Here is a 22049-nt window from a genome sequence, read left to right on the forward strand (position 1 = left end):
CAAAACAAATCCTATTAAAATAAAAATTAGATCAAAGAAAGATTTTTGTCACAAAGGAGCAGGACAATGGTCTGGTGTGGATCCAAGGATGGTAAATACTTAACAAAATTAGGTTATTAGATCCTAGAAGGAAAGGTGGAGGATCGCATAAGAATATATGATTTGCTTTGGCACAAACACTGTCTCCCCAAAGCAGGAGTGTTTGCATGGTTGGCTATCAAAGGGAGGATCCTAACAGGTGAAAGAAGGAAGCAATTGGGGTTTGTAGGGCCCACAAAATGTGTAATGTGTGGGGAAGCAAAAAAGCATCTTGACCATCTTTTATTACATTGTAAAGTAGCACAGAGATGTTGGTTAAGCGTAAAGGGAATGTTAAATTGGCTGGCCCTTTACAACAATCCCTTAAAGATATTTTTGAAAGTTGGCCAAGGCAAAATAGGAGGTCGACTCTTTCAAGCATATGGAACATTAGACCATCCCTAGTGATATGGGAGATTTGGAAGGAAAGAAACCAGAGGATTTTTCAAGATAAGAAAGAAGATGGGAGGATGCTTGTGACAATAATAAATTAGGAAATAGAAGAGGTTGTAGGGGCAACCACATCACATATGGAATCCATGAATGCCCCATTCACTCTGGAGGACAAGAGGATTCAAAAATTATGGCCAAATATCAAAATTAGACATGGGGCTTGGAATACTCAAAATCAGAATAATAAGGGGGACCCATCCATAGAGTGGTCTCCACCCCAGAGGGAATGGATCAAAGAAAACTTCAATGGAGCTTCTCAATATACTATGGGGTTGTCTGGTGTGGGTGTGGTGCTAAGAGACCACTGTGGCGCTATGGTGAAATTAGGGGCTCGGTGTATTAGGAAGGGGACTAATAATGAAGCAGAAGTGTATGAAGCTTTGCTTGCAATCTGATGTGCTTGGAACCATGGAGTTAGAAAACTACATTTGGAGGGAGATTCGTTGATCATAATCCAAGCTATCAAAAATGGCGAAATTAAAGCTTGGCATCTGCAGAACTACTTATCCTTGATATTAGAGGAATTGAATTCATTTGAAGATGTCGTGGTTAGTCATGTTAGGAGGGAGGATAATAAGGTGACAGATAAATTATCTAAGTGGGCATTATCTTTTAATCAAGTGGAAGAAATAAGATTTAAAGATTTTGATGGTGAGTTAACCTTGGATGAAATGTGAAAAATAATGATGACATAATATACATGTCTGTAACCCAAGAGGTCGAATTCTCATCATGTGGAAAGGCGGTGTGAAGGATGGGGAGTGGCAGCGGATATAATTAATGGAAAAGACGACATAATTAATGAAGGACTAGCAATGAGAAGTCGTGTTAGAGATGACATCCTCTTGAAGTGATTAATCATGTGAACACAATGAAAATGTGGTTGTGGGTCAGTACTTTAAGGATTTGGAAAGGGCGAGTATTTTTACGATTGGACCTTTTAGCTTGGAATGACAACTTTTTAGTTCTCCCATCTCTAATTGATGGTAGATGTACGAGATTTCTCAGGCCACCTCATGCCAAATCCTTGTTTTGGTAAGGAAAGGACATTCGAGTGTGTGAAGGATGTTGGTAACACGGACTTTAAATCTTCAAGGACGCTTTCACATGAGTTGGAAGATTATGAGGGCTGGCGGATAGGTTTCATACTCTTTGTTTTGGCTGGCATTAAAAACGACAATATTCTCTTGGCTTCAGATGAATTTGCTTTGGAAAGTCATTTTAGTTGTTATTTCTAGCTTGAGTGAAGGTGCACTAGTGGTGTTGTTCTAGTTCTAAATTCATGGAAGTGAATTTCACAATTAACACGAAGAAACAACAGGAGGGGTTTAAGGGGCCCGTTGGCAAGGAAAGAATACAAGGCTTGCTACGCTTCAAGGAGGATGAGGCGACCAATGCTGCCTTAGGGGTTTTGGGGCCTCTATTTCTGGATAACAAATTGTGTTGGAGAATCAATTTAGATGTAATATCCATGATTATCGCATGGGGTCTGGAGTTTGGGGAGGACATAGAGGTTGTGAAGTGGGCGGTCACCTCAATATTTGAAGAAGAGTTTCTAGATGGCTTGGATTCCATTTTGGAGTGGGGTTGTTCCAAGAGTAGGAATAGACTACTCAAAAGGTTTTGAGGATGCTCTGGATGCTAATGAATTTGACATTGTTTCCTTTGTTAGGTGGGTAGGAAAGGTGGATAAAGAGGCTTATGAGTTGGAAAGAGTGCAGGCTTGGAAGAGACTCGAGGACGTAATCCAGCGTCATAGGAGAGAAGACAATGATTTGACATGAGCCTAGACGAGGGAGATTTACAGAAGAAGTCAAACCAATAATAGGGATAGGCAATGGACTGGTGTAAGGAAGGCAGGTGGAGCTTGCTCTGGGAAGGAAGGCATGCAACACTTCCAGGTAGAAAAGTTGGTGAAGCCGAGCAATGGTTATCCTTTGTAATAAACATTGTTTCTTTTTAAGTCATAGTGTATATTATTGGCGTAGTTCCTTTTAGTAATGTAAAGGTTGTTAGTTATGTTAGTGTGAGGGTCTTAGTGCAGATGGCTAGTTTTTTGTGGCTATCCCTGCCTTAGGGGTTTTTTGTTTTGATGGTTGACAGTGTTATAGGTCTGTTTAGGTTTTGATGGCTAATTTTGAAGGTGAATGTTATTTTTCTTCTAAAGTTGGGTTGTTTTGAAGGCTTGGAAGCCCAGACATCGACTTTATGTAAACTCTTTTCTTATTATGTTGCAATAAAATACAAATTATTACCGACCAAATATATATATATATATATATATATATATATATATATATATATATATATATATATATATCAAATTTATAAAATTTTATAAATAATTTAAAGAGAAAATATTGAATAATTTAATTTTTGATAAAAAATAATTAAATACATTTATTTTGTTTCTTATTTTATAATATATTTTACTATAAAGTAATTTTTTATGCGTAATAATATATTAAAATCAAAATAAAAAAATATTTTACCTTTTTAAAAGGTTTCATTTTAATTTTAAATTTACAAATCTTGGTTTTACTTGTAACTTTTAATATATAAATTAAAATTTTAGCTTTAACAATTTTAATATAATTTATTTTTATATACAATATTTTATTTGAAGTGCAATTTTAATTTGTTTCAGAATTTAATTATATATTTATGTTTTATTTCATTAAAAACATATATTTTTTAATATTAAGTTACATTTCAATTAATGTTAATATTGTTTGTAATACATAAAAAGATAGAGTTAGAAACAAAGAAAAGAGAGGAGAGAAGGGAGACATAGACAAATAAGATATAGAGAAGCAAAAAGAGAGAAAATCAAAAAAGGAATAGGGGGAGAGAGAGGGGGGAGGGGAACAAATGAGACAAAGTAGGAGAAAGAGAGTAGAAATATGTAAAGAAATAGAGAGAAAAAAAAGATTGGGATAAAGAAAGAGAAATAGAGAGGGAGACAAAGAAATGCAGAAAGAAATTTAGATATAATTCATAAATGAAACCTACAAATCACATTAAATGACTCTTAAAATATAAGTTATAGTTCTTAAAGGTCATTGTTTATTCATATAGAAATTTATTTCCTAAACATGCTTCCTCCACATGTTACTTTATCTTCATTCGTTAAAATAAAAGCTCTCCCTTTTTTTATCCATATCTAGCCCTCTCTCTCCTTGTCTTCTAGTGGAGCCTAATTGTATACCTGATTTAAAGGTTTTTTTTTTTATGTTTGGAAGGATGCATATTTGATTTCATATTGTCACTTCTCCAATGATACTTTTGTTGCACAAACTACATCATTTGCTAAATGACCTATCACTTTATCTCACATACCAAAAAAAAAGTTTTAGACCAATAGAACAAAAGAAACCTTATTGACCTTTTAAACCTTTTCGGCGTACCCATTGCACACATCAAGGTGCAATTTCTAGTATAACTTTATGTTAAGGTATATATTAAAAAAAAGCCCCTTAGTTATTATTAGTTCCTATGAACACTTTAGTGGAGGGGGCTAGCACCAAATGGTAATTAAATTGATTTTTAATACCAATCACAACTCAATTTTATTTCAAGATTTTTTTCCATTTGTTATGTGCATCAATTAAAGTTGCATATTTTTTTGCCAAAAATATTAGTAAGATTTTTTTGGTGCTCTATGATTGGGATACCAAATGGTTCGCAAATGTTCACTATTATGAATGCAAGAGAACGTGGGACTTCAAAGGGCAGGGTTGGTCAAAGATTGCACGAAGCCTTATGCACAATTGTTATAGAGGCCTTGTTTTGCCAACAAAAAGAATCATGGCATTTATGCTCTATGGGAGATGAGCCCTCAAATAACTTCCTACCATGACTCTAAACAAATACAATACATGATCTTTCAACGTTTCATTTTTTTTACTATTGTCTATATGTTTTAAACAAAACATAACGTTGCCTTTGCATGTTAAACAAAGCCCTTTAATGGACTTTCAATTGAGAATCTTGGGGTTGTTCTACACCATGTGTTGCACCTTTTTTTTATCTTTTTAATTTCTTCAATTCTAAACCTGTGTAATCCAAATATGCACCTATCTTTGTTTTGAAGCATATTTGGGGTAAGTCATTACAAGAAGATGACGACATCCAAAATAATTGCAAGGTGTGAAAACTCCTTCCAACTTATTACTAAGTTTGAACTCTCAAAAAATAATTTATTCATTTTTATTTATTATTAAATCATTTTTGTTGTTCCAAAAAAGCAATGCCTCTTAACCTTACATTGATTTTGTTGAAGTTAAGATTGAGCTCTGATATCATATTGAATTTTGCAATACAAGCCTACAAGATCAAACAACAAACTAGAACACCTTCCACGAGTGAGAATACCAAGAAAGATATGACATAATCCTCAAAATAAAAGATTACAATGCATAATGATGTGTTTATATAGAGAGCACAAGGATGTCACTATCTATTATTAGAAGAACTAAAAGAGCTAGCATGAAGAGCTAGAAAAAGCAAACTACAAGCTAGAAAAGCTAACTAGAAGCAACTCTAAGTGAACTTAAGACAAACAACATAACACCTAGTTAAAATGCTCTAACACCCCCCCAAAGTGAAACTTAGGGAAGAGTAAAATTCTCTAAATGCGTGAATGCAAGAATGGGTCATGACAACAAAAAGCTTGATGAGGTACCCATGAACAAAAAAAGAGGTCTCTCAAAACTGAAGTAAAGGAGAAAAACCTAGTGGGAGAAAATTCCTCTCGAAAAGAGAGAACATGAATGAAGGACTAAAAGCCTCCAAATTAATGTGTGAAAAAAGAGTAGGAATGTGAAGAACATCCTCGAAGCATAAAGAAGATGCAAACAACTATCAAACAAAGATAATACTATAGTACTTAAATGAAGAACCTCCTCCTAAACCAAGATGTTGATCGAGATCAATTAGACAAGAATCTCCCAATGATACTACTAAAAAAATGAACAAATGGAAAACAAAGGCAAACAGTTGGTAGTCGAAGATATAGATGGCACATGAATCTGCATGAGACACCCCAATGAAACTACTCAACCATGCAAGAGCAATTTGCTAGTAAAAAACACAAGTACCAATAGTTTGAAGAACGTTGATTAATTGAGGATAAGTTGCATCCACAATGTTAGAATCGAAGAGTGTCTATACCGTAATAGCTTCATCTCATCGAAATACAACTATTGCATATAGTTAGTACATAGGATCAAGTATTCAATACATAGCTCACTTCAAAATGAAACCAAGGAAGAATTAGCACCAACAATAGAACAGCGTCCCCCCCCCAAAAAAAAAAAATGTTGACAAGCGAGAGGAATAACGTGTCCACTAAAACTGTGTGTCACCATGAAGTGCATGAAGGAGAATAAACATTTGGATATGCACAAGAAAGTATATGCATGCAATGCACACATGCATGGGACAAGAATCTAGGATTCAATTTTATCATTAATGGATACTCATCGAACGAAGGTGTGATGGCAAAACAAAGGCACTACACAACCCCCCATGACACTTTATAAGATAGTGCATGTATAAAATAAGACACAACAAAATGTGCAAAATCCCCAAAAACCATACTTAAGAATGGTACTTTATCTCAATGCATTGACAAACAAAGTGATGAATCAATGATGAACAGTTAGTACCAAACTGATACTAAGAGGGGGGGGTGAATCAGTACAGACAAAAACACTTTTCCTTAAACCGGTTTGACTGAAAACATTGCACTTGACTGGCAAGCAATAACACCAATCTAAACCAGATTACTGCCGGTTAAACATAGTAAGAATGTGAAAGACATAAACTGGTAACTCTTAACTTTCCACACAATCTAACATCTTATTTCCACTTCACCCATATGCATACACTAGTAATACATCAACAGAAATGTAAAGACTTACTGGTTCAACATGCTTTACTGCTTGACAAAAAATAACAAAGCATCACACATAACACACATATTTTTCCACGTGGAAACCCAATTGGGAAAAACCACGGTGTGGATGAATACCCACAAGCTGTTCTTTGAACCCTTTTGAAGTCCACTCTGTTAGGAGCCTAGTTCAGTTAAAGACTTTACAATAGGTTCTGTTAGGAACTAATCCTGCTAGGGATCACCCGGTTAAGGGATGGCTAAAATACCCGGTTAAGGGTTAAACCCTGTTAAAGGTTACCTTGTTAGAGGATTTTAAGAACTCAAAGATTTTGAGTCACCCTGTTAAAGGATTTACAACAAGCCGGTTAAAGCTACCCTGTTAAGGGATTTTCCAACTGTTGAAGTGGTTAGAGGTCAACAGGTATTACAATGATCTGGTAACAACACTTCAATGCTAATGCAGATCCGCTTTAGTTCCTTCCTTATGCAATCACACTCTGAAGGTATCTATTCTCTTCTCTGGTTTGGCAAGAATCATGTATCTCTGCACTTAGATACACACACAACATTTGCCAACAACCTCAAGATGAAAAACAACATCGACCTTATAGGAAACAAATAGGTCGGTAGCATAAACCCTAAACCCTAAACATTTAGGTTAAGCAATTCAGTCGATTCAATCCTAACCGTTGAACATATTGCATTGATTACAACAGTCTTGAATAGATCTCAAGACATTCTCCAACGTTCGTTATTCACCGCTTCTTGGAGGTTGATAACCCATCACGCGTTCTCCACCGTTTACAGAGACTTCGTACATTCCCGAGGTAGATAGGATCAATCTCCTTCATGCAAGATCCTTCATGCGCACAAGGCTGACGTGGCAACACAATCTATTCTTCATTACAATGCTAACTCATCACACGATGTCGTCGGTTGAATCACACTGGCTTGGAACACTTCAACTGCAAAACCCTGAAGCTAAGACTACCAACCCGTAGTCATACCATATGAAACCTTGATACACAACATTCCATATACTGGTTCACATTCCAACATACCGGTTCACTTGGATAGACATACCACTTCACTTTTTCACATATACCGGTTCACAATATCATAGCGGTTCTCTTGCAAGTTGCTTACTTCAATATACTGGTTCACTCTTCAGCATATTGACATCAATGACAACATACAATATCATCATGTCATCATACTCTGCACATATTCCAACACAAAGAAGTGCATGAAAAGGATGCTCAAAATGCCCAAATATGGAAAAGTGTTTGAAACATGTGTAGAACAACCCAAGGGAAGCCATTTAATGCAAACAAAAAGTTTTTAGAAGCCAAAATAACCAAGTAATCAGTCACGAAGTGAAAACAAAAAAGACTAAATGAAATGTTTCTGAAGAAAAATATAGTAAAATAGACCTAACACTTGGATAGAGGACTCTTAGAACTTTCTAATCCTATTTGGTTTTTGAAAAATAGTTTGAATGTGCAAGATATGGCCTCATAAGCACTAAATTGAAGGCTAATTTTGGAGGCCCAGTATAAAAACAGTGCAAATTTTGATAAACCCACCTACAAATTTAGATCAGCGTCAAAACCATCTTTCCAACGATCTATGGTTTGCATGATTTTGACTCTGTATGACCAAGTTATTGCCAAAAAACCAATTCCTCATCAATATGGGATTGAAGACTTGAAAGGGTTTCCAAAAATATAAAATTCCCAACAATAGAAAATTTCCAAAAATAGAAACAATCTATAAACAAAAACTTTCTGAAAATAGGGATTTTCTAAAAAATAGAAAGTTTTAAAAATAAAATCTTTCCAAAAATAGAAACATTCTAAAAATAGAAAGCTTTCAAAAAACAAACACTTTTTAAAATTAGAAACCATAGATTGAAAGGTGACTCTTAGAAATGAACTTGAGAAATGCAAAGATGATCTCGAGCTAAGATTGAAATGTAAGAGCAGTACAAATGCCTTAAATGACATGCTTGACAGGTAAACGAAGAATAAAGATAATCAAGGTCTAGGATATGAACAAGGAGAGACCTCTAAAAAAAAAAAATCTATGAAGAAGAAGATTGATTTGAAATCTATTGCTAATAGTAAAAAGACAGTCCCCGATGCTTCAAAAGAAGAGAATGCTGCCCCAAAAGAGAAGACCAAGCACAAAGATGATGGTTTCACATGAGTCAAAGATACGAGAAGGAGACATAGAAGACCTCCTATTGCTAGAAGATCAACATGAAATGACCCTCAATGCAACAACTGATATGTTTCTCACTTTCCAAGCTACTGTTATATGTATAATGCTTATGGTCACAAATTTTCAAATTGTAAACGCATCTACAATAGACGAGTCGCATACTTCATAATAAAAAATCCTTTTGCCCCTTTGAGAAATATGGAAATAGTTTGTTATAATTGCAACAAGCTAGGATATAGGAGTGCTGAGTGCAAAAGTAGAACAAATCAGTTAAGTAAATGGTTCCTCACTCCATAATTTAATGAGAGCACAATATGCTACAAGTGGAAATTTTTTGGCCACAATGCTAAACATTTTAGAACTAATGTTACCAAACAAGAAAATAAAGTAGATGTTGCTTCTTTGAATAAATTTGAGTCAAATGTTGCAACTGAGAAGAAGAAACTGATCAAACAAATTTAGAAAGAAAAAGAATGAAGAGAAGGAAGAGTCAAACCTGCTAGTACAAACAACACTTCATGACAAAAGGAAAAATCTTTAGGTAATTCATAGTGACTGTTCCAATCATATGACTGGAGACAAAGATAAGTTTACTAAACTTGAAGATTGGAATGGAGGTTTAGTTAGGTTTGGTGACAACTCCTCCATCGAGATAAAAGGTGAAGGAACCTTAAGCATAGATGGAAAATTTCTGGCACATGATTTATACTATGTGGAAGGGCTAAAACACAATTTTCTTAGTGTTAGTTAGATGTGTGAAAATGGGTACAAATTCACATTTGATTCTAAAGGTTGTGAAACTAGGAGAGAAAAAAAAGGAAGGCTTGTGGCTGAAGGTAAAAGAATTGATTGAAATGTGTATGATCTAAAAGAGTGTCATGTGTCACAATGCATGATGGGATAGTTTGATGAGAGCCGGTTATGGCACAAAAGATTAGACCATATAAATTTTGACAATCTTGTCAAAATGAGCTCAAAGGGATGTGTGAAACACATACCCAAGATTACTAAACTAGCAAACACTATTTGTGATGAATGTAAAAAAGGCAAGCAAACTAGGGTAAGCTTCGAGACAAAAGAATACTCAACCACAAGACCGTTGGAACTAGTGTATTCAAACCTACGTGGTCTTACTAGAACAAGAGAATTAAATAGTGAAAAGTATTTCATGTTGTTTATAGATGATTCCTTGAGGATGACTTGGGTAACTTTCCTATGAGACAAGTCACAAGCATTTGAAAGGATTATTTTTTTAAGAAAAATGGTTGAAAAAGAAAGTGGATACAAAGTAAAATGCTTAAGATTAGATTGTGGAGGTGAATTAATTTCAAATGAATTTGAGGAATATTGTGAACAACATGGAATCAAAAGATAATATTCTACTGCTAGAACACCTCAACATAACGATGTTGTGGAGAGAAAGAACAAAACAACCAAAGAAATGGCAAGAACACTACTAAATAGATCAAATTTGCCAATGTCTACTGGAAAGAGGTTGTCCATACAGTAGTCTATACTCTTAACAAGGCTTAGCTAAGAGTGAACTGCAAAAGGACACCATATGAGTTATGGTATGTAAGAAATCCTCTATCAAATACTTTAAAGTTTTTGGAAGTAAATATTTTAATAGAAGAAATGAGGATGAACTAAGAAGTTTTGATGCAAGGTGTGATGAAGGCATATTCTTGGGTTACTCAACTCACAACAAGGAATACAAATGCTTTAACAAATGCATCCAAAAGGTTGTTGAAAGTGTAAATGTAAGAGTTGATGAAGACTTGGAAAAAGAAAAGTAGAATGTTGAAAATTAGTTTGAGGAACCTTGTTATGAAGATGAAGAATAATCTGAAAATGAAGAAGTCACTAACAAGCCCCCAAACAGATATGTGCAGAAGAATCACACTGAAGATTAGATCATAGGCAACGAGAATGAAGGTGTACAAACAAGGAGAAGACATGCAAGAAACAATGAACAAGTCAATTTCTGTCTCTTGATTGAAATGGAACCAAAGAATTACAATGGAGTGAAAATGGCAAGGTAATAAGAAACAAGGCTAGGCTTGTATGCAAAGGATACTCATAGGTAGAGAGCATAAACTTTGAAGAAACATTTGCGCCTTTTTCCAGACTTGAGGCTATTGGGATGTTTTTTAGCTTTTTTTGCTTATAAGGGTTATAAAGTTTTTTCAAATGGATATAAAATTTGTGTTCCTAAAAGACAACATTGAAGAAGAAGTTTATATTAAGCAACCTAAAGGATTTTAGACATTTAAGAAAAGAGATTTTGTGTGCAAATTTAGGAAAGCACTTTGTGTTTTAAAACAAGCACCTAGAGCATGGTACTCCAGACTAGACAAGTATTTACATTACCAAGGCTTAAAGAAGGGATGCGCTGACAACAACTTATACATCAAAGTTGAAGGTAATCTCACAATTATGCTTTTTGTTTATGTAGATGACATTATCTTTGTTGGGAACAAAGATAGCTTGTGTAAAGACTTTGTTGATCAAATGCAATCATAATTTGAAATGTCCATGTTAGGAGAGTTGTCCTGCTTTCTTGGTTTGTAAATATCCTAGTTGAACAAAGGCACATTCATTTCACAAACCAATTATGCAAAGGACATGTTAAAGAAGTTTTAGATGGATGATTGTAAGCCTACTAGTGCTCCCATGGTGACCAGATGCGAGTTGAGAAAAATTGATGAGTCACCTAATGTTGATTGATGCAAGTATTTTGTATCTAACTGCCTCTATGCCGGACATCGTGCAATCTGTGTGCATGGTAGCCAATTTTCAATGAGATCCAAAGTAAGCTAACGTAAACACAAATAGAAGAATATTCAAATACTTGTAGGGCACTTTGGACCATGGTTTATGGTACCCAAAGAACAATGAATTTACATTGCAAGCCTACATAGATGCAGATTGGATAGGTTATATTGATGATAGTAAGAGAACCATTGGTGGAGCTTTCTTTCTTGGTGGTAGACTAGTTTCATGGCATAACAATAAGCAGGAATCTATATCTTTATCTACTATTGAGGTTGAGTACAAAGCAATTGTTTCGTGATGCACACATGTTCTATGGATGAAACAAACACTCAAGGATATTCAAGTAGAATACTTAGACCTCATTTCCATTATGTGTGGCAATTCTGGTACAATTAATATCTCAAAGAGCCTTGCAATGCACTCAAGAACAAAATATATAGCTACCAAGTATCATTTCTCGAGAGAAAAAAAGTAGTTGAAAAGGAAGTTAAGGTGGAATATGTGAGCGTAGGTGAACAAGTAGCATCTACATTTTCACAAAGCCACTGCCCAAGGACACTTTTGAATACTTGAGACTGAGGTTGGGTGTTGTCCCTCCCTCTTTAAACACTTAAATACAAAAAGAGGTCTACAATTTAGGGGGAGTTCATTGCTTTAATCTTGCATCCCTGAACTAGATTGCACTCGAAGGGAGATGTAGCATAAAGATCATGGTTCTAAGGGGGAGATTGTTGCTTAGTACGGTTAGCAGAGAGAGTGTAAAGGCAAAATGTGGGTAAGGAACAAGGGGAGATGATTTAGATAGTGTTTTGTAGCTTGCAATGGTTGTATATCATTTAGTTTAAGCTTAGGTGCAAATTTGCCTACCATAGGATTCTAGGTTCCACAGGGGAGAAAGGAAGTTTGAATTTGTAGGAACATCATTTTCCATTGTTGCTAAAGGGGGAGAAGATGAGCATAGCTGGCATCAATGCCTGAGGGGGAGATTGTTGGCATTAGATTGTCATTGATGTCAACGTTGAGCAAATCGAGTGTCACAGAGATGAGAAGGCATTGAGCAGACAGGTCCAAATAGTTCAAAAAAAGAAGAATCGTAGAAAGAGGATGTAAGCAATTGGGTTGGTAGAACAACCAGATTGAGTGCTTAAATGGACAAACCTATGTGTGTAATGACTTTAACTATATATCCTACATTGACAGTATGGTGGCAGTATCGAGTTTTTATATTGGTAAGTGATTATAGTTTATGTGAGCAATATCTCACATGCTTTTGCCATTTGACTTGGATCACGTGTTGTGGTGACATTACATGTTTGGTGCAAGATTGCGACGGTTAAGTCAAACCCCCAAGGAAGGTTGTGAAGTTGTGATGGAACCGTGGGAGTTAACATGAAATGTTTAGACACAAGTTCACAATAGTTAAGATGGACTGTTAGAGATGACTGAGATGTTGTGATGAAACTGTGAATGGTCATAAGAGATGCTATGTCACAACCTTGTGACTTGGAGGAACATTGAAAGATTAACTTGTGATGATGTGACCGACCGCCAGTCACTTATATCGCACCATCACATGGAGAGGTGATTTCATCGGGTCAGGATCGCGATGTTGCAACCAACTGCCACATGTTGTGTTAAGGCCCATGAAGCTAGAATAAATGAGTAAAGCGCAACCTTGCAGGGTTTAGTGAGGTAAGCAAGCCATGATGTTGCAACCCAACACCACGTGTCTAGGAAAAAGCACTTGAGGTTTCCACGATAGTTAGATAGGACTATTGACCATGATGGACCTGCAGACATGTCATGCACGAAGTAAGGTTATTTGTCGATGAGAATTCTTTTTGCCTGTTTGACCAGCTAAAGAAAAGAGAGGTAATACCAACAAAGAGAAACTGCAATAATGGCCATTGGGAACTCGATTAAATATGATCGCTAAAGATTTAAATTTGAAGAAGGAAACTAAAGAAGGTAAATGCATTTAACATTGACGACTATAGAACAAATGGAAGATCATTTGTGTAGCTCAAGAAGTTTTGAAATCTTCAATCAGTGAGTAATCAAAGACAATGCACATGTGAAGTTGCTAGAGATAGTAATCTGTAAATAGAGAATGATATTTAAAGATGGAAAGGGTGCATTTAAAGTTGGCAACAAACAGTCTGTAAGGTAGATGGAAGATATAATCTTTTTGTGCTTAATAAAAGTAAATTAAGATGTATGATAGGAGATTTCTTGAGAATAAAGGAGAAAACCAACAATTTGCAAGGTAGGTGTAAAAGAGATCAAATCTTTTGTATATCTCGAGAAGAGCAACTAATCTAGATATGGCAAGAGATTCAAGTGCCAAAGGAAGAGGCTATCTAAACATGATTTGGCAATTTATTATGGTGTAGTTCTATTGAGAAAAGAGTAGAGGACAAAGAATTAAGATTGCACGGAACGTTGGAAGCATTTCTGAAAGAAAATGTAGAACAATGAGTGAATGTGTGCATAACAAAAAAATAGTATAGAAAGCCTAAACAAAAAGAAGGAGAGAAGATGCTGAGAATAATATCAGATTACAAAGAGGAAGAGTTGTAGACATAAAGAGTAACCGAGACAAAAATGCAAAAGAATACAGAGAGTTACAAAATATCATTTGTAACTAGGTACTTCAATTGTAATTGAAATTCATTGTATTTCATCTGAGTTGGTGCTCAAATCAAAGGTTGGTGCTCATTTGGGTTGGTGCCCATAAATCTTAAGGGTTGGTGCTCCTTTGGATTTGTGCCCATAAAATTTGTAACCAAAGTATTTCCATTGTGAGGTTGTATAAGAGCAGTTTACTTTAGAAACATTTCTCACCAAGGTTTTTCCCCACTGCAGGTTTTCCTTGTATATTTGGTGTTATATGTTTGTATGTTTTCCTTGTTCTTGTGTTTTGATCTCTTTGTGTTTTAGTTATCAATGTTTGATTGATTAGAAAGTAAAATTTTAATTTCCACTGAGTCACCCCTCCTCTCAGTGGTCTATTTGTGTTCCTTCAAATTACTACCTAAACCGCCACCAAGTAAACAACAAACAAACATGAAACATCAGTTTAGGCAATTTATTTTATGGTATAGAGACCAAAAAAGCATTATTAGTATTTTCTTTTTTAGTAGTACTGAAAAATTAGCTTAGGCAATAGTAGCGAAATCATGTTTGAGGATGTATGGATTCCAAACTAGGGCAAATAATTATGTATGCGGAGACATAGTCCATATGGACTATGTTCAAAAATCACTTGTGTATGTACTCATTCACGTGTGGATAATTAATATTTTATATAAGAATACTATCATAACTAGGGCAAGAAAGTTTTGCATGTGGATAATTATGATTTCACAAAAGAATGTCCTCAACAAAACAAAATTGTTTGACCTAAACATGATATCAGTTAACATAAAATATAAATGACTATCAAAATTCGCAAAGAACTCGAAAAAGGTATAGATAAATATCGTTAATGATTATTTGAGGATTAATCATTTATGAAAGGACATGTTTTTGAAGTACATCTAAATTTTCATCGCTTAGATTTGAAGGCATATGCTATATTGCGCTTCAATCTTTTGGATTGTTTTCTCTGATTGTTGACACTTGACCACAATCCTAAAACATTACTAGCACAATATTGAAAGTATTTTTTCCATATATATGGAGGTAAGTCTTGATGCTTGAAAAATGAAACTAAACTTTGAAATATTTTGTTGTTGATTCATTTCTCTTCGTTTCTCTCTTGGTTAATAAGCATTTCCAATGACATAATACCAAAAGAATAAAAGATCTAGATGGTAAAGACGAGAATATATTAACAAGCATTATATTGTGTCAGATTAATAAGCATTTACATTAGCATTGCACCAAAAATACTAAGACCCATATTGTACAGATTATAACATAAACCAAATTAACCAAATAAACCATAAAACAGATGTGCAACAAATAATCAAAATAAATTTAAAAAAAATTAGAACCACAGTCCTGAGAAAATGGCAAAAAATTAAAGGTTCTATTAGCAGTTATAAACACAAAACTCATGACCCAAAACTGTTGAACATTGAATAAATGAACTAAACCTCCCAATTTCAACTGTTGTCCACCTAAAACTGGAGATCACATCATCTCCCATCAATGCGCTTCCAAGAATTAGATCTAGACAAGAAACCTTATAAAAGCATAATAAAACACACACATAAAAATTCCCCAACTCAATTATTCAGGATGTTGGGTCTCACTATAGGGACTCAACAAAATATAAATTTGAATAATAGATACATGGTATTGTCAGAATACGACTATGCAATAGTTTTTAATTCCAACATTTCTAGTCTTTTGAAGCTACTTTGAAGCCCCTCCTCAGACAACTATCAGATCAAAAGTATCATTATATTTAACATTATATAATTTATATTCATTGTCAAGATCACATGCAATAGTTAACATAAAATTAATAGTACTTACAAAGATCTCAATCAACGAAAATGATCTTGTACTAGAGTTATTTATTTAGGAGCTCTAATATGCATTTGTATAGACCATTGCTTGTTTCACTGAAGATCCCTAACAACTCTTCAAAACAAAAAGAAAAGAAAATCTTGCTATGGTTAAAAATTACTCTAATATTTTTTGAAAAAAAAAGGAATTTTTTGAAAATAAAAATATCATTCTTACAAAGTTGAAGACAATAAAAGTAAAACCAAAAAATAAAACTAGGGTTTTCTACCATATAACCATAACACAAATTCTAACACAATTAAAATATAAGAAAATATATATAGGATTTGCCGCTACTCACCTTCCTACTACAAAGGAAACATAAGTTCTAGTGATCTGCTCACATCGCTTGCCTGAGAGAAGATGTATCGGGCACAATAATATAGCAAGAGAATTTGTAGCAAGTGTCACAACTATGCACCAAAGTGACTTAAATAGTTGCAAGCACGACTACAATAATGCACTAAAAGCAGTTTACATAATTGAATGGAAAATTTGAGGTAGAGAATTAGACAAATCTTCTAATTGGACAACAAAGTTCTTATTTGTTTGTCCTTTAGAAATGGATGATTTATTCACATTATTTGTATAGTAGTAAAAAAAAAGAAGATTACAAACATCTTTCTTTATATTAAATTTGTTTACTCAAATTTAATTGAATTAGATAAGAAGAGTTATCCTCCCATGTGCATAGTATTAATTTCTCATGCCACCTTTGAAAAGTAGAGATATTATAATACATCTCATCTTTTTCGTTTGGATTTTCCCTTTGGACTAGTATTTCAAATAAAATATTATACTTTATTCAATGCACATCTGAAAATGTTTGATATCAATGCCATCAAATCAACGACTTTAATTTGTTAATAAATGTAATAAACCATTTATGTTGCATCAATGTAAATCTTCCATGCTACTTATCACTAGAATAATGTAGAGATATTATAAGATTTTATGTACTTGGCTTTTCCACTGAACGAGTTCTATTTGAGAATAGTAAAACAATTGTCCAAATACTAACATAATCATTGACATTGATATGATAGGTAATCCTGATAAAATTAGGTTATTGGAAGAATGCATAACATCTATATAAGTCATTTTTATAGGATGAGTAAATATTATCAGATTATTAAAATTTAATATGAAATTAAATTATTCAAATACTATATATTATGAATTTATTAAAATTTAATATGAAATTAAATGATTCAAATACTATATTAAATATTAATGTTAATTTATATATGTAAAAATGACTTTCAACAAAAAAAATATTTCACAATAAAGTAATTTTTTTTCATGAAATAACAAAATATCATATTATTAAAATTCTTCATTGTAAAGGTACATTGTTGAAATAAAATTTAAACTTATTAAAAGAGCTATTAAAATTAGAGTTAAGGAAACAATTATTTACTAAAAAGAAGTAGATTGTTTATTATGGAGTGCATCCAAATCTGGGAAATATAAGGTTAATTTGGGTTATGAAATTCTTAGAAGCAGAGCACAGAATGTGGAATGGCCTTCGACCTTATGTTGGCACAAAATGGTACTGCCCAAGGCAGGGGCATTCCTTTGGACAACATTGCATGGTCGAATTCTAACAGGTGAAAGGCTGAAACTTATTAGAATTGCAAGGCCAAATGTATGTTTACTATGCAAGGAAAATGAAGAGACTGTGGAGCATCTCTTGTTCTGGTGTTCATACACAAAAAAAGTTTGGGATTGGTTATTGAATAATTTGCAGTATGAATCGGTAAGAAGCCAATCACTAAAAGGTTTCTTATTGGCTTGGCCTGCCTGTTATAAGAAATCAAAATGGAGCATCTTGTGGGTGGTTAGTTCGGCCATGCTTGTATGGCATATTTGGAAGGAGAGAAATCGAAGAGTCTTCAATGAGGAAGCCTTATCTTTAGATCTACTAATTCCTAAAATCAAAACTACCATCGGAGAAGTCATTAACGTCAAAGTAGTGGGAAGGAAGTATTGTGCTTATTCTTCCTGGGACAAAGAAATGGAAAGGCTATGGAATTTGACGAAGATAAGTAGTTATAAGTTTGCCGATAAGAAGCAGAACAGAGCAAGTACAGTTTGGATTCCTCCTATAGCGGGAAGCTTGAAGGTTAATTTTGACGGGGCCAGCTGCGACAATCTTGGCAAATCGGGTTATGGCACCATTATTAGGGATGAATTTGGCAATTTTGTCGGAGCAAACTTCGGTCCCTTAGGAATCACTTCAAACAATATGGCATAAATTACAGGGCTATTAGTTGGATTGGAATGGAGCGTTGCCCGAGGATTTCGCTCCTTAGAAATAGAAGGTGATTCCCAAATTGTTTTGAATGGGATAATCAATCAGAAGTTTGAGAATTGGAAATTGGAGGTGAGCCGTCCCAAGATCCAGAGATTATGTGATAGCCTAGACAAATATTCTCTTAAACACATATATCGAGAGGGTAACTCGGCAGTGGGTTGGCTGGCAAACTGTGGTATTGATTGTAAAGTACCTACACAGATGTCTCATATGGAGGAATTGCCGTACGGTCTAATTTTAGTCCTTGCTAAAGACAAAGCCGGGATTCCTAGAACCAGAATCAGATAATAGAGATCTTGTCTAGAAATACTGTGTGCATAGAGGTTAGGCGATAAAGTTTCATAGACATGATTGCACATAGTCTTTGAGGCTTGCCATGTTCTAGATTTGTCAGTGATCGATAAATATTCTCGAGAATCTATAGATTGTTGAAGATTTCTTTGCTAGGGGATTGGTTAACTTGACCATTATCCTTCGGTTGCAAGGGTAAAACTTTAGCAAAGTACAAAATGGAGGCGGTGGCAGGACAGTGAAAGGGATAGATAGGATGGTTTTGACGGTGATGACTGAGTATATGGAAGTCCCCTCACAGACAGAGTGCCGTCAATTGGATTGCATCAAGCCTCATTGGAAGGGGAGCATTGACTGAGACCAGTATATAGTGAATGATCCAGGATCTCATATGCAGTTCACAGTTCTCTGAAACATGGCAGATTACTTAGGCATCATATGCAAATGCAACAAGATCGTTGGGTTGGAGGAATTGCTCGAAGAACAGGTGGAGAGGTTGTTCAAAAAGGCCAATGAGCAGGAGAAAGAAACAGTGGTAGACATTCTGGGTCCCGATTATTGGACTGGGGGACATGTTCACGATAGTCGTTTAATGGAGGATCTATTTCAGCCAATTATTCAGGTGCTGGGTCACCCCATTTCAGCCAATGACATCTTGCGTAGGACAGTGGATGAAGATATTTATCTAGAAGTCATGAGAGCATTGGATGGTATTGTTTCTAGCCCAGTAGATGGATGCATGTTGGGGTATTTTGGTTTGCAGGTAGAAGGGAAGAAGAAGAAGATGCAGAAGGCCTGGTCCATGTTCAAGGTAGGCATTGTCAAGGAGAATAACATGGAAAGGTTTGAAGCTTTCCTGCAGGAAAATGCTAACTTATTTCCTGATGGAGTAGGGGATAGGTTAGTGGCTATGGGCAATGGGATCAAGTATTTCTGTAATTGATCCATGGGGGAGGTATATAAAGAATTTCATCTTCCTAGCTCTTTGTAAGGTTCTTTTTGAAGGCAATATAATGGGTACTGCCCCCTTGGCAGAACTTGCTTAAAAATAAAATAAAATTAGAGTTAAAAAAATTTAATATTATTAAAATATGAATACAGATTTTCAAATTAGAGTTAAAGGAAGATTAATATTATTTTATTAAATATAAAATATGAATATTTTTTTTTGGAATTCAAACTAAAGTTACATTATGGTTATAAAGTTAAATTGATCAAATAAAATTTAAATTTATTAAAGAAGTTATGAAAATTGAATTTAAGTAAAATTATATAATTGTTGTTTTATTTAAACTTTATTACTTAGTAGAACTATTTAATTGTTCTTTTATTTAAACTTTATTACTTATTGACCTCTTAGAGCATGTAGACATATTATAACATTTTGACTTTTTTCCATTGGATTGCTATTTCAAATAGAATAGTTTATAGTATGAAAATTATTTCCTACTTTTTACTGTTGCATAACAATAGCGTGAAAAATAGGACAAGAGAATTTTAGGCTAACATCATTGAAATATGACTATGCATCACTATAGGCCAATAGAAATGCAAATAAATAGCTTTTATAAAAATTTAAAAATAAAAAATGAAAACTTTAGAAAGAAAACTCAATAAAATTAAATTCTGCATGTATATTGATCAATATTGTTAGTTCCAGGTAGGATATTTATGCATTCACCTGGGCCATTTTTTTAGTTGACCAATCAGATTTAAGAATTTTAAACAAGTCTATAGTTCATATTTATTTTATATTTTATGTAAAATTTTTGGTTGGGCCCGCATGAATGGCATGATTATTGTTATATTACTTGGAAGGCCGCGACTATCCTGGCTCCAAAACGGACCTTTCGTACAACATGATAGCAATGTGTTAGTCAATCGCAGCCATTTATTGCAAAATCGACGCGCGACTAACACGCGTGTTAGTCAATCCGTACTGCCAGAATAAACGCGTCCTTTGGAAAGGGCAAATTAACAGAACAAAAATAATTAATTACTTTGCTACTTTGCAGCTTCCCACATAATTATGCATCTAAGAACACTTATAAAATATTGAAAATGTACAAATTCTTAATCATTATACTACTGCCTCGGTGGAGCTTTCTTTTCCGTATTCAATATATCATTACGGTTTCAAACAATTTTATTTCCCCTCTATTTGCTAGGCGGTAATGGTAGTGAACACCATCCTTAGTAATTAATTAAATACATTAAACAATAATTAAAATGTTTTTATCTTTTTTTATATATATTTTAAAAAATTGCCAGTTTTTTCAGTATTTTATTTTAAGATTTTAATAATTGTTGATTATAAATTATTAACATTTAATATTGTAAAGTCCAAGGGGTTGAGCTTAACTTGTTAAAACACTAGGTTCTCACTGTGGAGACCCAAGTTCAATTCCCAATAGGGACATCTAAAATGGAATTCTAAGCTGTGACTCTTGGCCTTCCATAAAAATGGGGAAGGTCTAGGGTCAATCTAATCAAACATAATAATAATAATAATAATAATAATAATAATAATAATAATAATAATAATAATAATAATAATAATTCAAAATATTGCAGCCTATTACCTACCAAAAAAATAAAAATTAATATTGTAAAGATTAATTATTGTTTTTTTAATTTAATGTTTTTAAATAAGTATTTATAAATTATAAAGTGTATTTAATAAAATTATTTTAATTTTCTAAGAATTAATTTTAATTGTTTTAAAGACTTCAAAGCAATGAATAATTATTAAAAAATAATTGTAATTAATAATAAATTATTAATTAAAATCAAATACAAATAATAGATTTTATTATTTAAATTTGATTATTAATTATTTTAAAAAAATAAGCAGAGTTTGTAATTTTGATATTTTTTGTTTTGATGGTATGATTTATGATTTCATAAAAAAATTATCATTTTGGTAAATACTATAAAGTTGTAAAATAAATCTAAAATTATCAATTACTAATAAACATGGTGGTCATTGAAATTAATGTATCACACATGTTTTCAAATTGACTACAACATAACAAACACAAACAAATTAAGAGATTGTTATAATGTAACTTTTCTAACTAGAATGCATTCCATTAAATCATAGCTTCTTGAGGAATTGTGTCAAATAATTCAATGTTTTCTTTATCTCCCACATTTTGCATAGATTTCAAAAGGGGTATATGCAAACATAACATTTGAGAAAATCATCTTCATATTATATTATGCTTTGATGGGCGTACACACCTTGTTCCAAATCTCCAACAATAGAAAATAAGGACATTGATGAAGGTTGTGGATTTTTTTCTTTACATCTATCAAATATGTTTGCTTGAAAGTTTCTAAAAACTTTTTTAGGAAATCCACCATGTATATCTTACACTTATTATAGCCTATGATTTCACATTCATTTGGCTTTGCATCTACCAATAGTATTTGCTTCAATTGTCCTATAATATTTTTAATATATATCCATTTTGTGGATATCTTACAGTCCTT

The 22049-nt window shown here is 33.7% G+C and overlaps 1 protein-coding gene across 1 annotated transcript; it reads left to right on the forward strand.

Annotated features, from left to right (window-relative positions):
- Positions 1-17495: 17495 nt before the first annotated feature.
- LOC131860311 (uncharacterized) lies at positions 17496-18203 on the forward strand. The gene has a single exon (XM_059214707.1). It carries the CDS (start codon positions 17496-17498, stop codon positions 18201-18203), a length of 708 nt encoding a protein of 235 aa, XP_059070690.1.
- The last annotated feature ends 3846 nt before the right edge of the window (positions 18204-22049 follow it).

Source organism: Cryptomeria japonica, chromosome 11 (assembly GCF_030272615.1).
Source record: "Cryptomeria japonica chromosome 11, Sugi_1.0, whole genome shotgun sequence".
In the NCBI taxonomy this organism is placed as follows: domain Eukaryota; kingdom Viridiplantae; phylum Streptophyta; class Pinopsida; order Cupressales; family Cupressaceae; genus Cryptomeria; species Cryptomeria japonica.

Excerpts from the sequence above, each read along its gene's own strand:
- LOC131860311 (XM_059214707.1), top strand. The coding sequence starts at position 17,496 with ATGGTACTGCCCAAGGCAGGGGCATTCCTTTGGACAACATTGCATGGT.